General features: G+C 42.0%; 1 protein-coding gene across 17 annotated transcripts in view; it reads right to left on the bottom strand.

Moving 5' to 3' along the window:
• Positions 1 to 26,688, bottom strand: part of DOCK9 (dedicator of cytokinesis 9) — a 283,640-nt gene that overhangs the window by 171,422 nt on the left and 85,530 nt on the right. For 6 of the 17 annotated variants that reach the window (XM_007196818.3, XM_057532617.1, XM_007196822.3 and 3 more), the window contains exon 1: positions 4,959 to 5,217. The exons of 10 other annotated variants lie outside the window; for them this stretch is intronic. In XM_007196818.3, the coding sequence (XP_007196880.1) occupies positions 4,959 to 5,084 (126 nt within the window). In that variant the 5' untranslated portion in view covers positions 5,085 to 5,217. Of the gene's footprint in view, positions 1 to 4,958; positions 5,219 to 26,688 lie in introns of those variants that run through there. One more of the 17 variants, XM_057532616.1, reaches the window with a different exon arrangement.

The raw sequence follows: 26,688 nt of genomic DNA, 5'->3' as shown, positions 1-26,688 counted from the left end.
AACTTCTTCAGGCATGACCATCCTTCTCTTTATCTTTCTGTGCTATTCAACTGCTGTTGTTCTGTCACTTTGAAATTGGCCTTTCTCTAACAATTAAAAAATTTTTTAAGGACAGAGAATTTTGAACCCCTCTTTTCCATCTTTATAATCCCAATGTCAAGCATAAGGAATACATTCATTTTTGTTAATGAATCATACATATGTGTTCAGGTATGGGTTCTGGAAAACCTGACTGGCAGCTTAAAACCCTGGCTCTGTCACTTCCTAAATGTATGACTTTGTGCAGGTTACCTAACGTCTCTGTGCTTAGTCTCCTCATCCGTAAAAAGACTAATAATAACAGTACCTGCCTCCTGGAATTGGGAGGATTAACTGAAATAATGTTTAAACAGGTTTAAAACAGTGTCTGACACAAAACAAGGCACTATATAAATATTTTCTATTTTTATCCTTACAGCGAGAAAAAAAAAAGCAAGCAAGCAAGCAATTGCCATTACCTTGTTATAAAAAACAGTGACCAGCCACTCTGCCTCCACGTTGATGACAGACATGAGAAAAGAAACTCACCAGAGCTGGGTGGATTTTTGTGCTCTGTATGAGCAAGCCTCCCAGAAGACATGAGTGGCTCAGTGCTGTAATGAGGCAGTGATACGAGCTGTGGAAGCCCCTTCTCTGGGGTAAGAGAAGCATGCACTTCCCAAAGATTCCTTCCACCAACCGCTCCACAAAATACAGTGCAATAGCGGGGCCTCAATCACACAGACTATTCATGTGAACAGAGGTCCCTATGCCTTCAGTAAAGCAAGGCTAGGCCTGCTTTAGGTGCTAAAAAATAGAATGTGTCCTTGCTGGAGCTGATGATGATTTATGTGTTGTCTGCCTAAGTGGAAAAGGATGGGTGAGATTAACACTCACTGTGCCTAAAAACTACCACGTGAAAAGCATTTCTGAGGAAGGAAGCCCCTCATTACCCAGACCTTGCTGCCTGGGGAGAGGGAGCGTGTATCTCACTCAGCCCTGTATCCCCAGTGCACCACCCAGTATGTTTGGCAAACCTCAGTACTTATAAATGCGGCTGAATGAACAAATAAATGAAGGGGAAAACCAAAGAGCATAGTGAAGGCTTATGGCTCTGAATTAGTAAAATGTCCTGTTGTTTGTCACCTGGGAATATGTCATTACACAGAGCTTGCAGGAACTTCCTTCCTTTACCACTCAGTATTTAAAAAAAAAAAAGAAACTACATATTAAGTATCATCAACATAATATAATTATTTCTAAAGACTTCCATAGAGATACAGAAAAGCTTTAGAAGAGAAGAGCTTTATAAGTATAATTTAATTAACTCAATCACAGTCCTCTTAAGTCTTATAGGATATTGACAACAACATGATCATTACCCGTAAGCTTATCCTTCAGGGTTTGTACCTTAATTCGTTTCTGCTATTTCTAGAGTAAATAGAACTTAAGGGAGAAAAGGCTTCTCCAGGTAATGCACTGACTTGTCCAACCAGAAGCCCAGTCTCCTTCTCCTTTCTACACTGGTACACATGCTCCTTTCTCACGTGGTCATTTAGCTAATCATTTGTTCTTTAAAATGTTAAAATAAGAACTCAGATTCAGTGTTTAACACTTGAAGATTCCAGAAAATTATCAAAAATTGGGAATCCCCTGGCAGTCCAGTGGTTAGGTCTCTGCACTTCCACCGCAGGGGGGCACTGGTTCAATCCCAGGCCACGTGGTGAGGCCAATAAATAAAGTTCTGATTGCTGTTTTTTAAAAAAAGAAAAATATCAAAAATGGAAAAGGTGTTTCTGAAAAGATACTTCTTTAAAAATACCTAAGGAGTATACCTAACATGTGAAAATGCAGCTCTCTCCATCTTCACATCTTACAACCTTCAAAATTCACAAAGTAAGACCTGTGTTGCAGTCCTCACCTGCCTCTTGAAAGTCACCCAATGCAAAGGCAACACACAGGACATATACCCCAGCCAGTTCTGACTCTCTGAGGCCACACCCTTTTCCTCTAAATTGTTGAGCTGTAACAATTAGAATAAATTATTTCCAGGAATTACATTAGAGTTTGGGGGGCAAAAATAGGTATTCAAATTCAGTGGGGTAACTAACTTGTAGACATCAAGAATATCCTGATTGTTCCCCTATTAGTCATTCACAGCCCACAGTCATTTTTCTATAGGGTTGGCAGTGAGCCTGGAGAGGAAAGGGGAAATTTCACCATGCACTTCCTCCCGTTTATGTCACAGTGAAGGGACACAACCTCCCTGCATAGGTGCCTGTAAGTTGAACCTTGCAGTCTCTGAAAATCTGTAATGTCCAAATATATACTTCTCTTAGAAACATTGACTTTACCTACCATGGAACAAGTAGCCACTGCTAAGGGAAACTTAACTGTTGCCCTGGCAGAGGGGAACGAAACATTGACTTCTGATAGAAGTTTTACAGAAAAAGTACTTCTGACCAGCATAAGTGCTTTCAGATACGTTTACTAGTACATTCACTGTTAGTCACTCACAGCCCACAAAGCCATTTCTCAATGATTATACATTGTACTAATGGCAAAGAATTGGAAACAAATGGAATCAAATTATGGTACAGTCATTAAAAATGATGACATAAATCTATACGTGGTGACAAAGAAAGATATTCTTGATATGCTCTGGGAGAAAATTAATGCAGAAATTTATAGTACTATGCATTTTCCAAAGACGCACAATAAATTATATTTTTATGTGCACAGGAGAAAGTTTGGAGAAAGTTATACACCAAATAATAAATGGCGGGCACTTTTGGAAATTAAAGGTAAGGGTACTTTACATTTCCCTATTTTACACTATTCATTTTTCTAATTATATGCATTAATTACTTTTTTGCTTTCTAAACTATGTAATATTTTCCCCAAGGAGTGATTGTGTACATAACTAAAACCAGCAAAACTTGATTTCAAAGTAAGTTACTTACATGTAAACATTACAGACTTGGGGATTCTCAACAGGCACACGGGCTACTAACATAATAGTAACAAACAGCACTACAACACACAGATCTCATGGCTGTGCTGGCATACTTTTAAAAAATCATCTTAAAGAAAAGCTGTATTCCGAGCAGTGTGTTGAATTCTCATTTGTTGTGGGCAGTGAGAATCACAGGTAAGGAGATCTGCCCTGGGCAGAGGCTCTGCTTAAATATCCTTGCTTCTCTTATCTGGTAGTAGCTCTTTTTATCTTGCTTACCCCAAGGGAAGAAGAGAAACACCATCAGATAAGAAAAAGTTTCTTGTTGTATCACTGTTGCCTCCCCCTCTCCCTCACACCTCTCTCTGCAGGCGCACGGGCCAGAGCTCTCCATGCTGCCAGAAGCTTCTGAGTCCCCACAAGCACTCCCACCAGGTGCAGCTGCAGCCAGCACAGCCTTATCCATTACAGTGGAAAACGAACTCCCCGTGGAACTGCCTGGAGTGAGATTTGACCTAAACAAATAACTGGGACATAAGCGGCTGATTTTTTGAGCACAAGAAAGAGAAGCAAGTTTTTTAAAAGTCACTTGGGTGATTAAAAAAAAAAAAAAATCACAGAGCATCTTTCTACAGTATATTTAATCCTCTGGACAAATATTTCTACACATCTGGAGAAACACTGACAAAAGATTTTTAAGAATATTCACAAGGGAACCCAAACCACACAACTTCCTCCAAGAAATCATAAGCGACATCAGCTGGGAGCTTTAACCGGTTAAATCTACTACTGCATGAAAGCTGCTCAAGCTTCTCAATGGATAAATGAACTATTGTGCTAGCAGAAAGGAATCCAAGATAACAAATAACATCTCTAAACAATGTTGGGAGCAGGGAGGGGGGCCTAAATCTCTCAGATGAAAACCTACAGTGAAAAAGCCCATCACACTTTACTGACTTTCTCAGTTCATGGTTAGCAACGTAATTTTGAAGGCAATACAATATAAGGCAGTCTCACAGGTCAAAGGCAATTTAATTCAAATAAAATGCATTACAGAGAAGTTTAAGTTCGGATTCTTAAAGACATTAATTGAAAATTAAGTTCATTAACCAAACACTTTATAACAGCAAATAAACCTCTGTGTTAAAAAAAAAAAGTCACTATATAAAATTGCTAAGTACAAGCTTAACAATCCCTTTAACAGATCCTTTGAAAGGCTCAATTGTCCCCACCACAGGGCATGTTGGTGGTTTTTTGGAGTTTGCTTAAAAAATTATGTGCCTTTATTGTACTAAAGAAATTCCGAGAGAGAAGCACAACCTACTCATTGATGATAACAACGAAACCATTTTTCACATTCCTCCCTTACAAAGTCTACCGAAGCACTTGAATTTATCCAAACTGCTCTGAGTTTAGCTAATGTTAAAAATAGAAAAAAAAAAAAAATTAGAAACTTTTCTATTAACTGGTTCAAAGCTTAGGTTATTTTTTACTTTGCTCAATTCAAGGCAAACCTGTTAAAATGAGTGAGAATACATGTAACTTCAGCAGTTATGTTCCTTAACACTCCCCCCATGTCATCATCATAATTTTCACCATCACATAAATACATAATGTAAATATGTTTTAATTTTGCAAAAGACGTTTTTCAATCCTGTAAAAGGCAATTACAATGTGCCTCTTGGGTTTACGTTTGACAACAGTGCAGCTAGGTGAGACATGAACAATACATAGTTGTTCTATACAAAGAAGCCTCCTGGAAACCACGTTCACCCACAAAACGTCAACATATCTTTCCTCCCAAAGAAGAATCAAATTGGAACTGAAGTCAATCTACAGGAGGAAACAGAGAAGAGAGTTCGCCAGAAATAGGCAAGGCAAGTTTAAAATCAAACCAGAGAGCCAGAAGGCACCGAGCATGCACACGCAATAAAAGCACTGCGTGGAGAAGACAGCAGAAGCCCCGTGGATGGGGCCCTCTTACCAGCACTGGCCCCGGGCTCTCTGCTTCCACTTCTCCCTGGGCTGCATCCTTGCACTGCTGGGGGGACTCGATCACCAGCTCCTTTTTGACATTTCTACTACTTGTCCTGAATTTATCAGCCTGCATCCTCGGCTGAAAACGCAAGTCAGAAAGTCTGCAACTGGGACAGCTGCGAGTCCTTGGCTGTGCAAGGCACACGCATGCCAGAGGCCTGAGGACGGAAAGGAAGCTGACTTCCCAGGCACAAGTGGTCAGCCCTGCCGGCTGGGTCTGCAGAGCCCGCTCGGGTGGGAGGGCCAGCCTCCAGGGGTGTTACTACGGCTCGGAAAATGGGAGGTTCCCACTCGTCGGCCAAAGGAAAACAAACCCCAAACTGCACAATGCACAGTGCGCTGCCCCTTCGATAAAGACCGGCCTCATTGTGCCTGCTCCACGCGGTGTGGGCCACATAGACCTGAATCAGAACAGTGCTGTGCTGAAAAGAAAACCAGTCACAGTCAGACTCCTTCGTGATTACTTCACATCTGGAGCTGAAGAGAAGCGAGGTCATCTGGCTGTTCTAAAATTCTTATAGTTTTCGGATGCTTTCCTTCGTGTTATGGCTAAACACCAAATGCTTGGCTGATGATCAAAGGAGGGAGGTGCAAACAGCAAGGGGTTCCTGTGGCCGGCACCTCATGCGTGCAGATGTAAGTGAAGAGTTTCTCCCTGCACGACAGCCCGCAGCACGCACACTTAATTTACCTACTATTTTATAGTAGATAAAAGATGAGGTCATCACACATTTTCATGAGATACCACATGTCATGGTAAACTAAACAAAATATTACTTTAAATCCATCAATATGTATGTGAGTACCAATAGGTTAATGAGTCTGGTACTAGGTACTGAGAGGATCACAGTAAACATATAAGGCAGAGTAGAGTGTCTCTCCCTTCTGGGAGTATCAGAGCAAGTTGAGAAGGCAAGATTAATAGACATCATAAATAAAAGATTCATACAATTAATAGAGATTTACACAAAAGCACAGGAAAGTAGATGGGTCACCATCCCATGGTTCAATGGTGACAGCACTTAAAATGTGTTTTCCCAAAAGCCTGCTATTTTAATCATTTCTTCACATTACTAGTGAAGTAACTTTTAAATCATCTCAGGAAAAACCAAAACAAAAGTGTTAAGGGATTTATTAATAAACTACATGGAAAATGCACATTAAGATGGGATTAAATATTAATCTGTACTTCCTGGAATGCTGCAGAGTTTCTCCCAACTAGTTATTCTGCTTGTTTCATTGAGACTGGGGAGAATTTAGTTAAGAGTAATAATAGAAGTAGAAGTAAACAATGGAACGAGGTATCACTTAACAACAACAGGTGCCACAAGGTATACAGGTGTATATATCCAGGAAAATATAGAAACTATTATGTAAGGTATAGGTACAAGTCTCTTCCTCTCCCGGTCAAGTGACTGAGGCTGAGAGGGCTCCGAGGGGGCACTGGGGGAGCCAAGATAGCGCCCTATGTCCACACGTTCTTCTTCCCACCAGGACCCGCCGAGGTCACCCCAGTCTCTGTCACTCAAACATCAGGAATCTTTCTGAGTGTGGATACTATTGGGTAATGAGTCACAAGGGTTCTATGAGTCCATTAAAAAAAATTAGTAGTTTCTATAGTATTTTTTTTAAACTACCCAATTTCTCAACCTTGGGTAATCTTTCAGGGTAATATAAACTCACCAAATCTGTGTTTCAAAATAATACAATCTATGGATTTTTAAAATCTATCTTTGGGGAGGGACTTCCCTGGCTGTCCAGTGATTAAGACTCCGTGCTTCCACTGCAGGGAGCACAGGTTCGATCCCGGGGCTGGGAACTAAGATCCCACATGCAGCACAGTGCAGCCAAAACAACCAAACAAGAAAAACCACAACAACAAAATTAAAAAGAAAAAACAAAAAAATTGTTTTTAAATCTATCTTTGAAAAGTTACAAGAGGATAGAAAAAAACACAAAGAGCCTGTAACATAAATATAGATTTGAAATAAGTTAAATCAAAACTTAGAAATGTTCTATAAATCAGAGGAGGCAAGCCATAAGCACTAAACAGACAAACTGAGCCCTAGTGAAGTACAACATAACCAACAGTTTGAAAAAACCTTTTCGAAATGGCTCGAGAAGTTCTAAAAAGCCCAATTCTTCCTCAAATCCCCATCATCATTAAGCCAACAGAAGTTCTAGACTTTAAGGAGAGAACTGCTATCCTATTTATTGGGTCAAAATACTCTGACATTCTGTAAGTAATGAGAAGGAACTTAAAAGGTTATTTATTTTATACACTGTTAAGTGCTCACCGTGTCCCAAACCCTGCAGAGGTAATTTATTTAATCTTTATAACAACCTTATGAAGTAGGTAACATGATTATTCCCATTTTACAGATGAGGAAACTGATGGGCAGAGAGGTTACGTATGTGCAGAAGGTCACACACTGCACTGGCAGTATGGATGCAGTGTACACACTCTTCACCATGACGCTATGCTGAACCAGTTTTCTATTCCAACGATGCCAACAGCTAAAAAGTACAAATAGGTAAAAGCTACTGATCAGCAATTAAAGATAAAGGCAGCATCTGGGTTTAATCCAATCAAGGTAATTTCAGTGAAGAGGTAAAACTGTAAAAATGGCATAGCACAGTGCCTAATACATATGTAGGTATTTATTTAAAGGTAATTACTATTGTTGCTGTTGCTATTCCAATCTGAAGAAATTAACCTTAGTCTTAAATTCAGGACTTTGGCTGTGTGATCTAAAATGACAATTCTGCCTACTGTGTTGCTACAACACATTACAAAGTGCTTAGGCAATTTAAAATCCACTGCCCTTCCCTCTTTGCGGCTTGATTGTGACAACAGCCTTTAAACAGTTGTCTTGATCCCCCTGTGTGCATGCCATGAGCATCTTCTTCTTTAAGTTTTTCTATACTTTTCAAAACTTCAGCCATGAATTTATATTTCTTTTGTAATCAAAGAAAAAACTCTGAATTGGCTATGAGCTTCCAGGTAGCCAAGACAGAAAGGCAAACATAATCAGTTCCATAATTCATATCATCAAACCAAAAAACATACCAAGCTGTAAGGCAAGTAAATTTTCTGAAGTTTCTCACACAGAGAGTTACATAAAAGAGAACTGATTAATGTCTAGACAAGGTTCTCAACATGTTTACAGGAAATGCAGCAGCAAAATTCACACAGCTTTCTCACCACCACCTCAGAGCATTATACCGAAATCCCAGATAAAGGAAAGCAATTGTGGGAGCAAGACATTGGTCTAGCCTGTCACCTTCGAGTGGGTCCACTTTTTATGAAAGAAGGAAATTCTCAGGACTTAGAGGAATGGAGATACTACTGTCACCAATCTTGCCACCTAACTTCTCAGGCAATGTAAGGGACCCTTGTTCGATTCTGCTCATTGAAGACAGACAAACACTTTAGAAGTCTGCCTGTCAAGGGGAGTCACACAGTACAGAATTTAGCATCCGAAGCTAAACCAACAAGTAGGATGTCGTTCCTCTAAGGGATTCATGAGATCAATGTCTGAGGACATGAGAAGGACATCTGGTCAGAGCAGCCACAAGAGGAAATGCCATCTTAGAAGGACAGGAAGTATGCAGTCAAGTTCTACTTTACAACATTTCAAAGAACAAGGTATAGGCTGGACCTCTGGATTCAAATCCACAAACATTCACCAAGCTCCTAACTCTAGCGACCTCAAGTTCTTTCACACACTAACCAGTTTAACTCTTAAAATAACAAAGACGTCTATCAACATGCATTAAGGGTACAGAGTTTTACTGTTAAAACAGAATGGAGTAAAAACCATGGGGAAGTAGGAACATTTCAGAGACAAGATGAAATGGATGTTTCTGTATATGGGTTTCAGCTCTCAGATTCTGATACACATACAAATTATTATACAGGTTGGATACAAAAAAAACATGAAGACTTTATAGGAAATTTAAGGAATTTTCCAAGGGTAATTTTTTACTATAAGGAAGGCTAACTTTAGACTCCAAAGCCCCCATCTTCCTCCTCCCACCATAAGATGAAGTTCCATCACGTTCTGAAAAGCAAGAAGCTGAATAAAGGACCCTCTCGCCCAGAGGACATCTCAAGACCCTGTTTACATGCCACCTTCCCTCTGAAACTCCCTGGATCCTCCTGGCCAGACTGAATTAGCTCCTCTTCTGATGCCATCTGGGCATTAGTTTCATTTACCTCCAATCTTGGAGCTTTTCACAGTCTACCTTTTACTAAGTTTGTATGTGCCGCACTCTTCAGTGAGACTGTAAATTCATGGGGGCGGGGACTGTACCTTAACCACCTCTGAGTCCCCAGTGTCTGAGGTACTGCAAGCATTCAAAACGTATTGGCTGAATTGAATTCTTATGGCAGTTTTACGTCACCGGTTATCTTTAGCCCTAAAGTGCAATTTGGTGGTTGTAAAGTTATGCAAATATTTTCATTTGTTAATGACCCAAATTAAGGCAGAAGCATTCAACTGTTCATAAACTGAAACCCAACGGATCATTTACTAATAATTAAAATGTTCCTTTCTCCCAGCTAAGAAAATGTTATTCTGCAAAACTTGCTAGCCATTTTTAAAGACAAAGGTATCCTTGGAAACAGTGTAAGTGAACCTTTAAGAAGTGCAAATAAACTTGTTTTTAGCAATGAATTATATAAAAATTCAAACTGCATTTTGCTGTAGCTAGTAACTATATAAAGAATGACTGTGCAAGGAATAAATGTCAATTATCTCAATGGAATTTTTTTACTCTCCTATTAGAGGTTCTTGGCATATCAGGAGGATATTTAAAATATAACAACTTTAAAGGCAAATATATATATATGACTTTAAAGTATATGTAAAGTATATTTGAATAAATAAAGTGTACTCTACTTTGGAGTAGATAGTTAAATACATATTAGATATATACTCCAAAGTAATCATTCCTTTTCTCTTTTGTGGGAAAATGTGAAACGGTAAGAAAAAATTATTAAGAAAAATTGCAAAAAGGAGCAAATGACTAAAGATTTTCCACAGTGTATGGGTCAACTTGCTAGCCAGAGAAAAGAAAAGGTGTTGGGAATATGATCTGTCCCTCTGAGAAAACAAAAATATGGTACACAGAAGTAGCAGAACAGAGTACAGGACAAGATTGGAGGCAATGGGTGCAAGGAGCAAAGTGCTAAATAGTCAGTTACAGTAGAGGAGGGATATGGTGACAAAAATATAGGCTAGATGTGGGGACAGGTAGAGGTAGGAGGGGAGAGGAGACAGGGTTTCTATACCAGACCCCTGGGGCCTCTTAGAAGAGTTAATATCAAAAATACATTCTGATATAAAGTCTGATGCTCACCTCAGTGACTCCTGTCATTAGAGATTTAACCAGATAATCACAGAAACGAGATACACATCATCATCTAGCCTAGTGTTTCTTAGTCTGGAATCCAATGCTGAACCTGGGAGGAAAGTAGTCCACGAACCCTCTAAAATTACATTCAAAATTTTGTGTTCCTGTAATTTCTGAGAAGCCCCTAGAGTTTATCTAGTTCTTAGAGAAGGGACCAAGGGAAGACCCTCCACTCACAGAATAAGGTAACTGGGGTCCAGAGGGACTAGCCAGAGAGTCAACCAAAGTTTTAAGATACAAAGCTCTTCACTTTAGCAGGTTCAAATTCAATTTAAGTAGAGATAAAGCAATTTAAATGGTTTAAGTGGTTAAATAAACAGACCATTAGATGGCAATCAGCAGTGTCAACACCTGCAGTCTTACTCATTTGCTGATTGATGGCCAAGTCTGCAAATGAGTCATCAGATGAAGCCTAATGCCCAGGGGACACCCAAAGGCCAACACAGTAAACCTCCAAACGGGGCAAATAATAGAACCAATAAAAGTTATGTTTTTTGAGAACTTTTGATGACATTGAGGAAATGCCCACAATTATACACATATACAAGACTGAAAACAACAGCAACAACAAAATGTGACTGCTGGTTACTTCTGGTATGTAAGATTATTAGTGATTTTATTTTTCTCACTCTTGTTTTCCAGATTTTCTTCAAAAGCACTTATCACTTCTATAGTTAGAAATAAACAAATACGCTGTATTACAAGGTAATGGCATAGAGAAAGCTCACACTGAGGTTTTAGCCCCACTATACTGCTCAACACCTGTGTGCTCTTAGAGAAGTCACTTCACCTCTCTGGGTCCCACACACTTTACCTGTAAAACAACAGAGAACTTAACACCAAAAGATCTTTCCAGCTCTACGTGTCTATAATATTAACTGTTAAAACTTCCCCTATTGATGGCATTTGGGGAGAAATAAACCATCCGAATGGAATGTTAAACATTTCAAAATCATATTGCCCTACTACACACAGAAGAAAAACACAAAGACTAAAAAGGTAGATGTATTTCTAAATGTGTCAGATCCTCATTTCCAACAGAGCTGGGGCAGAGCCGACAGGCTGGCAGAGGACAAGAATTATAGGATGTTCTACTGGTGAAGAAGCAGGAAGGGGAGGCCTGCTGCCTTCTCTCCCCAGCTGGGGGTGAGCCCACAGGGCTGGGACAATGGGGGACAGGCCCTAACGAAGGCTCTGTTTTCAGATGAGGAAAGTAAGATGGGCAGAGTCCTCCCATTTCTACCGGCTGTGGGAATCTAGAACAGCGACTTCACCATTCTGGGGGCCCAGTTCCCTCACCTGGAAAACAGGGATCAGAAAGTCCACCATTATTATCCAGTTCCCTCACCTGGAAAACAGGTATCAGAAAGTCCACCATTATTAGCCTAGCTAGATACTGTTCACTCCCAAGACCTAGGTGGATAATGGACGTGTCCCACCACGTGGAGGAATGCTGCCTGCAGCTGCGAATGATCTAGAAGCTTCTCAGTAATGACAGTCTTCCCCACCCCACCTGCAGCATCCCCTTTTCCTGCCTCCATTCTTGCACAGCCTCCATCACCACCTGGCACTCTATATTCTGTTTTCCTTATTTGTTTAGTGTCTGTCTAACTCCAATTTTAAAACAGAAGAAGTTCTGTGAAGACAGAGATTTTTGTCTATCTTGTTTACTGTTCTATTCCCAGGTCCTAAAAGAGGGTAGGTGCTCAAAACACATTTACTGGATGAATCTACTAAAGGGTTGGGAACCCCTCAGTCTGGATATAGAGCTCTTACACTCTGGATACCCACAGTTTTTCTGTGAACTATTTATTTTAGTCAGTATAATGATAATTCAGCCAGCAGTGTCAATGATTTGTTTCAGAGATGGAAATTTACAAAGCCAAGGAAAACATAATGTGCCTGGGATTTCTCTCAGGAAATGAAACTCCCGGCCTGAGCTACCAAAGCCGGGCCTGTGGCAGCCTCAACCTTGACTGGAGCATGCGTTATCTCCCCTCGTCAGCTTTGAGCCCTGGGAGGGGGGACGGCTATGTACTGTGTACACAGTAGGTAATCCATAAATGTTTGCTTATAGAAACAAAGGATGAAACTGCCTCACCTTGGTTTGATTTATCAGGAACTCAAGCATCAAGGGAGTTCACACGAAGTAGAATTTTCTAACTTTCCCCACCATGTGACAAATACTGAGGTGAAGAGCCAGAGAATGCGTGCTTGGCAAGAAAAAAATAATCAAAACCTTTGTTGAAAGCACTGAAGTTTTTCTTTCAAATGCCTTATTTGGTTATAAATGGAAGACAAATGTCCATTCTTTCACTTCTCCCCATATCCACCTCTCAAAACAACATAATGAAAAACACGAATAACCACCCTCCAGGTTTACAGGTTTCATTAAAATATTTGTGTATGTTAATTTACTTAAAGCATGTTCCATCAGTGTTTATAAGGTGCAAAGCCGAGGGACCATCTTGATGCCTGCCATCTAGATGACAGAGATGGGACAAGCAGGGAGAGGTCACAGGGCTCTGATTACTCCCAGGTGTCACAGTTCATGGCCATCAGCTCCCTAACAAGGGGGAAGGAGAGAGAACGGGTCCAGCCAACACTGCACACCTACTTCTGCAAAAAGGAAAACACTCCCAGGCTGCAAGGGGCAAACCCACCATGAGGAAACTTCGCAAAGCGGGTGTGGAGTCTCCTCCAGAAGATCTGGCCAAATTTAGCTTGCATTTAAAAGACAATGATCATTTACAATCATACCTGTTCCCTAACAATAATTGGGAAGTCCCCTCTTTTAAAAAGCAGTAGATTATGTCCCTTCCATAAGATAAACTCATCAGCAGCAAAGATGATGTGTCCCTTCTCATCCTGCTGCCTAAATGAGGGCCCTCCACGCTCATTGTGACTGATTTCCTTTGTGAAATTAAGAGACTGACAAGGAATAGAAAATAAAGCCGACAGTTTTAGGAGGCTCAAATGTTATTCCTAGACAATACATCCTGACAAGTCAAAGCTTCCCCCCGAGTGCTTGTAAAAATACATAACTAAACTAAATGAATTTTTCATAGATAAGCTACAAATAAAGGTGACCAGAGGTGGAGATGCAAACAAGGCAGGTGGGGAGGGCAAATGTCAAAGGAAGGCAGGCCATCAGAGCTTCTCTTCACTGCCAAATCAACACACACACATCACACAACTCAGAAACCAACAATGGTGGTGGTGGTGATGGAGTTGCAGCACCTCTGGTCCTGTACTGAAGGCTGAACAGTCCAGTGCTACTTCTGTCACATTTCTAAAGTATTACACATGCAACACAATGGACTTCAGCTTTCCCCTCCCACACAAGGGAAAAAACTCTTCTTCCAGGAAAAGCATAGTTAAAAGAGAGAGGTGGGAAACAAAAAAGAGAGCGAGAGAGAGACATGTTTAATCAAGCTCTGAAAAGTGCAACACCAGGGGCTATGAATATTCCACTGGCCTTTCCAAAAATGGGGCCAGGTCGTGAAGTCCCTCTGTCGATTCGAAAATAGCAGGTTAAATAAATACGAAATAAATGAGTCTTCCAAAGTTGTATGAAGCATTTAGGAACTTTCCAGGCACACACTTCAATTTATGTTTTGCCAAGACCTAAATCTAGAAGTCAATAATTATTTATTTATTTAGGTAACTGTCACACAGGAATTTCAACACAGAAGGGAAGAGAATGAGTGGCTTGGGGTCTGGCAGAGATGGGCAAGGAAACCACTCCCAAGTCCCTACTATGTGCTAGGCTTTCAACATACATACTCATTTAATTCATTTCAATTTAACCGTTACAATAATTACACTATATGGAGGTATTTTTGTTTATAGAAACTGGTGTTCTTATAAATTAAATAACTTACCCTAAGTTCACATAGTTGCTGTGCTTTGGAGCTATGTTTCAAAATTAATTTTTTTTTTTTTTTTTTTTTTAGAAATTCACGTTCTTTTATTTATTTATTTATGACTGTGTTGGGTCTTCGTTTCTGTGCGAGGGCTTTCTCTAGTTGTGGCAAGTGGGGACCACTCTTCATCGCGGTGCGCGGGCCTCTCACCATCGCGGCCTCTCTTGTTGCGGAGCACAGGCTCCAGACGCGCAGGCTCAGTAATTGTGGCTCACGGGCCCAGCTGCTCCGCGGCATGTGGGATCCTCCCAGACCAGGGCTCGAACCCGCGTCCCCTGCATTGGCAGGCAGACTCTCAACCACTGCGCCACCAGGGAAGCCCTCAAAATTAATTTTAAACCTAGTAATTAAGTAGGTCGGAATATTTTAAGAGTTTTTAAAAATAAATTTATTTATTTATTTATTTATTATTGGCTGCGTTGGGTCTTCATTGCTGCGCGCAAGCTTTCTCTAGTTGAGGTGAGCAGGGGCTTCTTTTTGTTGTGGTGCGCGGGCTTCTCATTGTGGTGGCTTCTCTTGTTTCAGAGCTCGGGCTCTAGGCATGTGGCTTCAGTAGTTGTGGCACGTGGGCTCAGTTGTTGTGGCTCGTGGGCTCTAGAGCACAGGCTCAGTAGTTGTGGCACGTAGGCTCAGTAGTTGTGGCTCGTGGGCTCTAGAGTGCAGGCTCAGTAGATGTGGCGCACAGGCCTAGTTGCTCCACGGCATGTGAGATCTTCCCGGACCAGGGCTCGAACCCGTGTCCCCTGCACTGGCAGGCAGATTCTCAACCACTGCGCCACCAGGGAAGCCCCTAAGTTTTATTTCAAACATAATTTTACCTCCCTTTCGAAAATGTATCTCCTTAAGGGAGCCACAGAAAATACTGGAGAGTTTTCTGAGGCCTGAAAATATTAGAATGGAAGATAACAGGAAGTGAAAACTGAAATGCAATGTTAATAGCGGTTGCGTCTGAAATATGGAACAAAGGCTTTCATCTTCCCTACTTTCTACTTACCTACACTTTTTAGACTTTCTTTAATAAGCATGAATTACTTTAAACTAAACACATTATTTAAACCTGCTAAAGCCATTTATTACCATTTGGGAAACTTTTTAAATTATGTCTAAAAAGTAGCTAATGCGTATATAATACTTCCTCCATGGCCGGGACTGGGATAGGTTAAGTGAGGCACTCAACTGAGGAACAGAATTTAAGACAGCACTAAAAACTCAGTAATCAAGATACATAAAATTTAATGAAATACTAAATCAAAGTTAATACCCAAAAAAAGCCATGATAGACAAATCAAAACTTGAAATAAAGATAAGATCAGTACTACTGATTGCTTTTTCTTTTTGCTTCAGGCTCCAATACAGCTCTGCTCAGCATGGGCTTACTCTGGGCCTGGCACTATGATAAGCAGTATATTTAGTCCTCCACCAACCCTTATTTTACAGATGAGGAAACCAAGGCGCGGAAGTTAGGGAATTAGTCCAAGGTCACAGAAGTGCTCTGTGGTAAAACAATTTTAAAAAGATTAATAAGAGGTCATTTTTACTTGCCTTGACCATAAAGATAAAATCAGCATCTATTTTTAAAACTGGTCTACAAGTGACCAGATCTTCAGATGATCATCCACAACTTGAAAGATTTAAAACTTAAGCTCAACATAAGTTCTTCTTCCTTAGAAGATGAGGTGAATACAGGGGCAATTTGGGCAAAGGACCAAAACCTCACTCTATTGAAACCTTTTTTATTTTATTGTTCACACATAGGTGAAACCTCCTAATAGTTCAAAGTAGGGAACAGAGTGAAGGAAGACGGAAATGTGAGGGCAAAGACTTTCCTCCCATTTTAATCCCCCAAAGGAAGGCAGGAAGGAAGAAACAAACAGTATAACCTGGAGATCCAGCTCCCAGGGCAAGACAGTCTCTCCATGTGCTAAACTGTGCAACCCTTCAACCCACAGCCTGCAAGGCTGATGCAGCACTCAGCACACAGACCCACTGTGGTCTCCCCTGCCCTCCTCACCACGCCCATCCCAAGTCTTATGCACAAAGACTACTGACTGTTTTGCCTCCTCATGCCTCACCTTCATGCCTCCAGAAATGCTGTCTGTCAATCTGGAATGTTCCCCTACCACCTCCTGATCTTAACCTGTCAAATGCCTGCTCGCCTCTGTATTATACAGATCCAGGACCCCACCCAGAACTTCTGAATTGAAACCTTGAGCTGAGACCCAGGGATCTATAGTTTTCACAGCTCCGCGGGTGGTAACTATGCTGCAGGCTTTCACCTAAGTCTGAGAATCACTGATCTTAATTTAATAACGTAAAAGATATAGGATGAACACCCACAATGTTTAAGCCCAGATCCAATACAAGGAAACATGTAGAGTATGGGGATGAGGCCAAAACCTTTACTATCCTCCAGGGGATGAACACACACGCCTTAGCCTAATTGAAACACCATGGCAGGTTTCGACTCATTAGTGACTGATCATTTCTATTTAGCTGCACTTTTTGGAAAAACACAACTTTGTGGGTGGGCTCTTCCACCAGAATCACCCTTCACCCACTTTTCCTTGCTCCTTCTTCCCCCACCCCTGCCAAAATAAAATGCCTTTCAATTTCAAGCCAATAAGAAAAGATCTACAGAACAGGACAAGCTTCACACATCTCTCAAATTATTTTTGGGGTGATCACACACTGAAACAGGCGCTTAGCAGTATACTTTCCTGAAAAGAATATAGAACAAAACCAACCCTAGGGTTTTGTTGCCTAGAATCCCTTCACAAACACCTTGTTTGCCAGCTGAATTACAAGCTCTTATTCAAGTTCAAGTTTGTGACCATTATGGTGGCTCACTAAAAGCAATGAAGCAATCTGTTTAGAGAAAGGCCACATGCATTTCTAAGGATTTCCTTTCTTCCTGCCACAAGAGGAATAAGATGCCAAAGTGACATCCCCCATATGTATCCTCCACACTGCAATTAGCCCAGTAATGAAAAAAAAATACCCCTAATCCAATATTACAGTCTAATGTACTACTATTTTCCTTTTAAATAGTATCTCAGATGTGTACATTGGACTGAAAAAACTTACATGAGCTTTCCTAGTTCCTGATTTAAGACTTAAAAAAAGGTGGTAAAACAAAAAATCTTAAACAAGTTTTGTTTAGCAGCATTTTTTTTTAAATTTATTTATTTATTTATTTATGGCTGTGTTGGGTCTTTGTTTCTGCGCGAGGGCTCTTTCTAGTTGTGGCAAGCGGGGGCCACTCTTCATCGCGGTGCGCGGGCCTCTCACTGTCGCGGCCTCTCCCGTTGCGGAGCACAGGCTCCAGACGCGCAGGCTCAGTAGTCGTGGCTCACGGGCCCAGTTGCTCCGCGGCATGTGGGATCTTCCCAGACCGGGGCCCGAACCCGTGTCCCCTGCATTGGCAGGCGGATTCTCAACCACTGCGCCACCAGGGAAGCCCCTAGCAGCATTTTTAAACTGAGACTATGTTAACACTTTCCCTAGCATGTCATTTTGAAATAACGGCAGCATATACTCCAATATGTGTTCATTCATTTGGGGGAAAACACAGGACTTCAGATTTAGTGCCATCGAGTTAAATCAACTAAAAGTGTCGGCAGACCCATCTCCCCGGAGCTGATGTGCCACCTCCAAGTCCCCACTCGTCTCAGGGACACACGCTCATTAAATGAGGACAACAAACCATCTGATGGGCAAGTTCTTTCAGCTCAAACTTACTGCACTTCAGTACTACATAGTAGCACCACAGCTAATTGGGCTTACTTTATTCTTCTACTGGGACACTAATTTTGTCATACTCTGTGCAAACCAGCACTTATCACAAAAGAGAACTTCTTAGGAACTTTCATTCGAGTAGTTAAAAGAGCCAAGAGGAATGCTCTCCCATATTTACTCATTAATCCATTCATGATTTAGTGGATTCACACATTAAGTCTCCTGCCCGCCTCAATCACTCACAAGCATTTCTAAACCACAGGGCACTGTGCAAGGACGGAGAGGTAAGGAACACACAGTCCAGTGGGGGAGTGAAGATGGAGGGATGCAAATGAGTAACGTACATACCACGTGTGGCAGCGACTGGCCAGAACTGTGCTGTCCACTGAAGTAGCCACTAGTCACACGGGGCTATTGAGCATTTGACATTTGGTTAGTCAAACTGAAATAAGTTCTAAGTGTAAATTTCAAAGGATTTGGATGAAAAAAAAAGAATGTAAAATATCTTGTTCATAATTTTTTATTGCTTACGTGCTGAATAATACTTTGAATCTACTGGATTAAGTTAAATATATTATTATAAAATTAATTTCATGTTTCCTTTTTTTTTTTTATGTGTATGCCTGGTCTTGCAACCATGTTCTTTATTTATTTATTTATTTTATTTTTGGCTGTGTTGGGTCTTCGTTTCTGTGCGAGGGCTTTCTCTAGTTGTGGCAAGTGGGGGCCACTCTTAATCGCGGTGCGCGGGCCTCTCACTATCGCGGCCTCTCTTGTTGTAGAGCACAGGCTCCAGAGGCGCAGGCTCAGTAGTTGTGGCTCATGGGCCTAGTTGCTCCGCGGCATGTGGGATCCTCCCAGACCAGGGCTCGAACCCGTGTCCCCTGCATTAGCAGGCAGATTCTCAACCACTGCGCCACCAGGGAAGCCCCTCCTTTTAATTTTTTTAATACAGCTACTAGAAAATGTAAAATGACAGATATGGCTGGCATCGTATTGTTATTGGACAGAGCTGGGCTAGATGCTCCCCAGTACTGTTTCTTCTTCCTGGGTAGAAAGAAAGACCACCTTTTCCAATCTGCTCGGCAGTTAGGCTGAAACTATGCGATTGGATTCTTGCCAAGGAACATAAGAAAAATGAGGTAGCAAAGTCTAGGTGCAGTTGTAAAACAAGGTGCACAACGGTCCCAGCTCTCTCTCTCTGTCTCTTTGATGGGCCCACTGAAAGCAGAGACTCCACAGGCAGCTCTGAGGAAGTCCTGGGTAAGGGAGAAGCCACAGATGTAAGGAAACTAGATTCCTGAATCATCACGTGGAAGACCACTCAAGGTATACCCAATGAGATCTTGTCACAAGCGAGAAATAAACCTGGTGTTAACCTACTGTCATTTGGTTACAGCAGTTAGCCTACCCTGACTAATTAACACGCTAAGAAAAAGTGCCTCACATGACAGATGACTATCTGCTCAAGAACTCTCAGGATAAGCTTCAGAGATGAGGTGCCACGTGAAAGGTGACTAAACATGGTGGTTCTCCAACTCCATCATGTCAGAATTACTCAGAGAGCTTGTTAAGACGAAGACTGCTGGGTCCTCTTCCAATCCTCTCTAGGATGATCCAGCTAGGGAGCGAGGTCTGTGTGAGAGCGCTAGCCCTCTAAGGACACCCTCCTCTGAGCTGCTGTCAGTCTCCCTTCCCCCAGTCCTCCAGCGCAGGAGGCCTGGAGGGCCGGTGAGAATCTGCAGCTCGAACACGCTCCCAGGTGTGCTGGTGTTGCTCGTCTAGGCAGCACACTTTGAAAACCAACGTCTTTAAAGAACAAGATTTGTCAAGCAGTGAACCGAACAAAAGGCATTCAGGGGAAAACGAACTACTATCCAGAAAGGTTTGGAGGGTTGGAAGAGCACGGTGTGTTTGGGGAGCAGCCAGATTTTCAGTGAAGAAGCGTCACAGGGCCTGGGAAAGGAGTAAGGGGGAGAAAAAACCAGAGAAATGGAGACTTGTATTCAGCAGTCAAGAGTTTGAATTCTGCCTGAGTCCTCAGTGAGAACCTTAAAGCAGAGCTTTCCTTTCCACAGCATAGGCAGTAATAAAAATAATTACTCTCAAGTCAATATGAATGTCTGCTAATACTTCAACTATCTGCAAAATTCCTGGGAAATGACAGGGGTACAGAGTATGGTGATTTATTCATTATGGACAACTGTGAGACTCCAAAATCATAATTCTTGGATGAACCACCCCTTTATTATCATCTTGTTATGTGACCTGAGAAACAATTTAACTGCCATGTAATTGCTGTGTTTCTGCTATAAGCAGGGTAACATCTGCCTTCAATGTACTTTACGGAAACTTTTGGGAAATCAGATATGGAAATTTTAAAAATTTGCTCCTAGGAAAAGATATATAATTCACATGCAAAGAGTGTCTATTATTTTAACCAGGTGCTACTCAACCTGGTGAGATACAAATGGCTAACTGTCTTGGAGAGAAGCAACCAGAACTGACAAACACCACGGCAGAAGATAGAAGATAGAGAAGCAACCAGAACTGACAAACACCACGGCCTGTGCTGGGTTCAGGAAGGCAGGGGCTATGAGGAGCAAGACTTCACTAGGAATCCCTTCCAGTGGCTCAGTTCTAAGTGCCTTCCTTCCCACTATTCAGGACACACACATACACACACACACACACACAACAACAACAGTTCCCAACTCACTCAACTGGATTAAAAGCCAGATGTTAGTGCCCTCTGAATAGCTGTAAAATATGGCAGTGAGACAGATAACCTCTAAAATCACTGTTAACAATATTCTACGAAATCAGATTCTAATTTATGACTATACCAAATTTCCAACCCTATCACAAGTGTTTATTCACACAGGCAACATAGTTCTTAAAAATTAAATGGTGAAAATAGATTTCTAGGTGCAAGATGCTGAAACAGGCATGCTGTTTGTGCTGTACCCAAATGAACGCTGGGGAAAATAGTGTTTTTCTTTCTAACAGGACAAGGAGAAAGACTTCTATCTGAGCTAAACATATTCTTTGCTCAAATACAAATGGTCCCTTTGTGATCTAACGGTCCCTTAGTTATCATTTGGGGGAGGGGGGAAGTGATTTAAAATAGTTTGTTAAAAAACAGTTTATTAAATGTTTTCTCTCACTGTAGTTAGAATTAGATTAATAATACATGGAATTTGCTTATGTCAAAAATTCAAGGAGCAAACTGGTTTTACACTAAAGAGAAAAATATTATATCACTTTCAGCAATATAACCTTAATACAGTCAAGCTGCAATATGAGAAGATACCTTTTCGATATCCTTCATTCACACACAACTCTGTCAAAGAAATTTCGCATATATTATCAATTTCTTTTATCAGGGCACTGTCATAGGTTTCCAACATTTATCTTGCCAAGCAATAATACTAAAATACAAAACCCAAACAAACAAACTAAAAACAGATAACATTAATCACTACCATTGTTTCATATAGAAAGGTTATTAAAACATATACACACAAACATACTTGCCACTAGGAATGCCAATCTTATATTTTTTTCTTAAAAGCTTTTAAATCTTTAAGAGCTCACTACATTCCCTTATTTTTCTCACTTGCACACAGATCAGAAAGAGCTTTGTCATGGTTTGAGGACCAGCATTTGAGAACCTAGGAGAGAGGCAATCAAATGCCCACAGGAGTTGATGAGTGATCACCTAGCTCCCTGCAAAGGTGGGTTTGAGTTGGCTCTTAAGGTATAATTAAGAGAGCTTCCAGGTTGGTAAATATGTGGAGATTCAGGGAGAGTGGTGTGACTGGAGAGAGCATGGAAGCTCCGTGCTCTTTCCCCATACCTTGCCCTATGCATCTCTTCCATCTGGCTGGGCCTGAGATCAGATGTCAGAAAGGATGAAGCCAAATACTGCTGACACTACTCCTGCTTTTGGAATCTGACAAAAATATACAAGCCTGCAACCCTGAGTGGCCTCGCCCTGGGAGACTTTTTCATACAACATGATGATGGAGTGGATAGTTGTTAATGACTGAATGAGATTCTAGTAATGTGCCAGTATCTTCTCACCTTTATGATTGTGTGTTTTGCTGTAAGAGTTCCTTGTTCAAAGACCAGGGGCCAGACTGTGATTTATAATAAGAAATACATATTTGGTCTTTGTCCCATTCTGGCACAGAGCTCCTAACAAAATAAGAAGAAGAATTCAGAATTGGATTGGTGCTTCAAAGTTTAAGAAAAAAAAAAAAAAAATCAATGAACTCGACTTCATTTACTTCAGAAAAGTCCAGAATGAAATGCCCACTGCAGAGGAAGGGCTGTCAGCATGAGTCTCAACAGAAGCCGGGATGTGCACACCATCTCCCCGGACAGAAATGCTGATGGAGACAAGCACCCTGTTCTGCCTGCCTTATTCTGAGCACTTAGGCTAGTTTTGAGCACTCAGCCTCCAGACTACAGACTTAACCTGAAGCATGAGATACTCCAATCTAGCGGTTCTCAACTGGGGGTGATTTTGCTCTCCTCCAGGGGACACTTGGCAATATCTGGAGACACTTTTGGTTGTGATGTCTTGTGGAAGAGGCATCTAGTGGGTAGAGGCCAAGGATTCTGCTCAACTTCCTACAATGTACAAGTCACCCCCCTACAAAGAATTATCCAGCCCAAAATGCTAACAGTGCAAAGGCTGAGAAGCCCTGCACCAACCCTATCAGAAGACAGACTGACTTCTCAAATGTACAGATCTTCTTCTGCAACAAGAGAATGCAGGCACAAAGAGTTCAGTGTGTTCATCCTACAATTCTATCTTATATAATCATGTTATTTATAATCATATATGTGAGTGTACATAATATTATATATATATATACATATATATTTACAATTATGTCCTTAATCAAGGTCAATTAATTCATTATCTTTGTTCCTTCCTCCCAATTGTGCTAATATAAAGTGGTATATAAAGTGGTAGTTTATCTTCCCTTTTCTTTCCATTCTTTTGTATGACTTCTAGAAGAAAATTAGAAACATGCTTATCAAAAATCCAGGTCTTACATATGGTAACTAATTTTTTGTGTTAAAAATATTTAATTATTATGTTTTAGAATAGCACATTCTAGAAGCCCAACAATATTAAACATTAAGTTTTATGTTTCTGTTCACTTTAAATTGTAAACAAGTGAAAAACTTTAAGAAGTTAGTGAGGTACGGTTACCAGTCCACAAACAGGAAATTGTATAAATGACCAAGGTGCTCTAAAGAAATGTACACATAGAAAAACATCCCTAGTGTCTGAATCATGCTGTTAGAAGTCGCTCTGCTGGGTGGTGGTGCTCAACCGTCCGGGTCTATGTGCGTGCAGGTCATGCGGCCACAGAGGACCCTGAGTCCCACCATGACAGAGACACCCTTTCCCAGGAAGGCCTTTGCTTGTGGCCATTCTATTAATATCGTTCCCTCACGTAAAGCTAATGGCAGGGCACCATTGGGAGTGATAACGTTACAGTGGCTCATCACATAACGCCGGCAAGTGGGCTGGGAGGAAGGAGCACCGGGAGACCTGTTGACTCGTCAAGGTTTCTACAAACACGTGCAGAGCTCCCAAGGGAATCATCCTGTAAGTAATGAGCTACACAACTGCTGGTTTACGTATAGTTGTGATAAGCGTGCTGAAAGAAACGCAGAAGATGCTTAACCAGTCTGGGGTCAAATAAGCCTCTCTGAGGAAGATACTTTGTGGCCAGAAGGAAGAGTGAAGTTGAATAAAGAATGGCTGAGTTAGAGCAAGTTGGGGGTGGGGTTAGCGCAGTACATGCAAAGGTTCTGAGGTGCAAAAGAGCTTGCCCATTTGGGGAATGAAAGATAGCCCACTCAGTTTCAGTGCAGTGGTCCAGGGGAGAACAGCACATGCTGAGCCTGGTGGCGTAAGCAGAGTACAGATTCACCCTGACAGGTGTATTAAAGATTGTGTGCTTTAGCCTGAGCTACATGGGAAGCCATCAAGGGGTTTTAGGCAGAAAATGATAATGTGGCCACACGTGCACAGAGATGAAACCAGAGCTTCAGATGCAGATCTGGTGGGAGTCCACGTATGGGCAGGTGGTGGCTAAAAAAAGAAAGTGGATGACATCACCCAAGATGTTGGCCCTGAGAAATACAGGTGCTACTACTAGTAATTACCACAAACCCACCTCACCCACACTGCTTCCAAGGTGCAAACCAGCCCAACGATGACAGTGGTCACACACCTTTTCCCAGACCCTGAGTACCAACAGCAATTCACCATTAGGTGATTACACCTTCTAAAGTCATCCTGAGCTAAGATCAAGACTAATATTACACAGTTACTTAATTTTTCATATATTTATATCCCATACTCCAACTGGACTGTACATTACAGTTCCTTGATGATGTACATATATTCCAATAATCAATTTTAAAATAAAAGATTTTCTGACCCTGGAGAGATAATCTAATCCAAACCTGCCTTTACACAAGAAGAAGGACAGCTCAGGGAAATTAAGCAACCTGGCCAAAGTCTATCCACTCTGGTCATGGGCTGTTGTGTTACAGAAGGATGCCCATGACCACACCTGATTTCCTATGTAAATCTTTTTTTTTAATTAATTAATTTATTTATTTTTGGCTGCGTTGGGTCTTCATTGCTGCGCGTGGGCTTTCTCTAGATGCGGCGAGCAGCGGCTACTCTTCGTTGTGGTGCACGGGCTTCTCATTGCAGTGGCTTCTCTTGTGTTGTGTGGCTCTCTAGAGTGTGGGCTCTAGGCGTGTGGGCTTTGGTAGTTGCAGCACGTGGGCTCAGCAGTTGTGGCTCAAGGCCTTAGTTGCTCCACGGCAATGTGGGATCTTCCCGGACCAGGGATCGAACCCGTGTCCCCTGCACTGGCAGGCGGATTCTTAACCACTGCGTCACCAGGGAAGTCCCTGTTTATGTTTTATTATAATATTAATGTGGATTTAAGTTGCTCTGCCAGTGGTAAAGCAAACAGCACAAGCACTCCACAAAAAAAGTCTGAGTGTTCTGAAATCCAAAGAAACTGCATCTGTGCTAAGCCCAATCTGTACTCATTTCTCAGCTGGCTTAACAGAAAGAAAACAAGAAAAGATGCATGCTCACCCTTCCGCAACCTCTAAGCAGAAAAAAAGCCCTGCACGGGGCGTTCACTCTGGAACATACCTGCTTAACAGGGGCGCCTACTGCTACCGCCCGAGTGGCCGCGCATCTCCGTAACTTCAGGGAACAGTGAAGTGGGGTCCCTCCATAGATGATTACACACTTTCCTCCTACTGAAAAGGTATGGTTCCCCACCCCCCACCCCCAATCAGGAACGATATGAAAACTCTGGATAAAAAAGAACTCACCAATTTGGCTTGAACCTCTAAATAAAGCTTTTTGTTTAACCTCAGTCATGCTGAGCCCTCAGAGTGGCTTTGCCTAAAACACTCTGTAAAGAAGACCTCTCTCAAGGGCTTTGATAACGTGTCTCCTGCTAGACCACTAGATTCCTATTTGCCACACCTGAAATAAAAGCAGATCGGCAGCAATGTGAAATAAGGTTTGTCTTCAAAACCACCTGACATCCTTTGGCATTCTCTCACCACCTACCACCCACACTCCATCCCCAGGGTCCAGCTCTCTGGACTATCTCCCAGGGTTTGCCAGGCTCAGCCTCCACTGTTTCTTCCCGGGAATTCACTCTCCGTCTCTGTGCATTGCTGATTCACAGCTCATCAGGGTGAGACGTTAGGTCCTGGGTGGTCAAGAATACTCCAGATGCCTCCCTGATTTTGCGCATCTTTGTGACAGAACAGAAGACACTTCCATGCGGGATCGTGGGAGGACAGTTGAGAAGCATGCCGTTCTGCAACCTTATAGTTAGGGAGGGGTTGGCTCTGCCCGGCGTGGTACTGCCCAGCCCACCTGTGCCGACAAATCCCTGCTAAATCCCCCGAGTTCTCTTTGCTAAAGCCCTGAGGAGTTTCTCAGACTGTGAGGCAGAGGCCAGTCTGCTTTTCCAAGATGTGCTGCAAACCACAGAAACATCCCAGGATGGTGGTGAAAGTTACACCACAGTGCCCAACCTGACATCCGCCTCCATGGCTCCTGAGCACTTGGCTGGCCCTCTGTGAGTGAGTCACAGCTGAGAACAGCTGACGTGGGACGTGGATGGATGACAGAGCCATAGGGCAGGGATGAGGGGACACATCACAGAGAAAAGCCACACGGGGTGTGACGAGGGCACCCACGCGTCTCCGTGTACACGTCTCATCTCACTAAATGGAACGGAAGCCCCTGAAGGTAGGAACCACCCCGCCTTCGAGGTTCCAATTGTACTCACCCTCTGGTATCAACTAACGGCTGATCATTTGTCCAGGCAGACAGAAAAGCGGAAAAAGCCTGTCACCAGTGTGATGAGCCCTTTTTAACCTCAAGTGCACTTACAGCACTCCTGGTCTTGGTTTCCATCTGAATCACACAGGCAGAGAGAGCCCAAAGCCAAGCTGCCAAAATATTTTACAAGTTTCCGACCCAAGAGACTTGGTAAGATGCACGAAGTCTCAAAG

This window comes from Balaenoptera acutorostrata, chromosome 18 (assembly GCF_949987535.1).
Source record: "Balaenoptera acutorostrata chromosome 18, mBalAcu1.1, whole genome shotgun sequence".
Taxonomy (NCBI): Eukaryota; Metazoa; Chordata; class Mammalia; order Artiodactyla; family Balaenopteridae; genus Balaenoptera; species Balaenoptera acutorostrata.
This window is presented reverse-complemented; position numbering and strand designations above follow the sequence as displayed.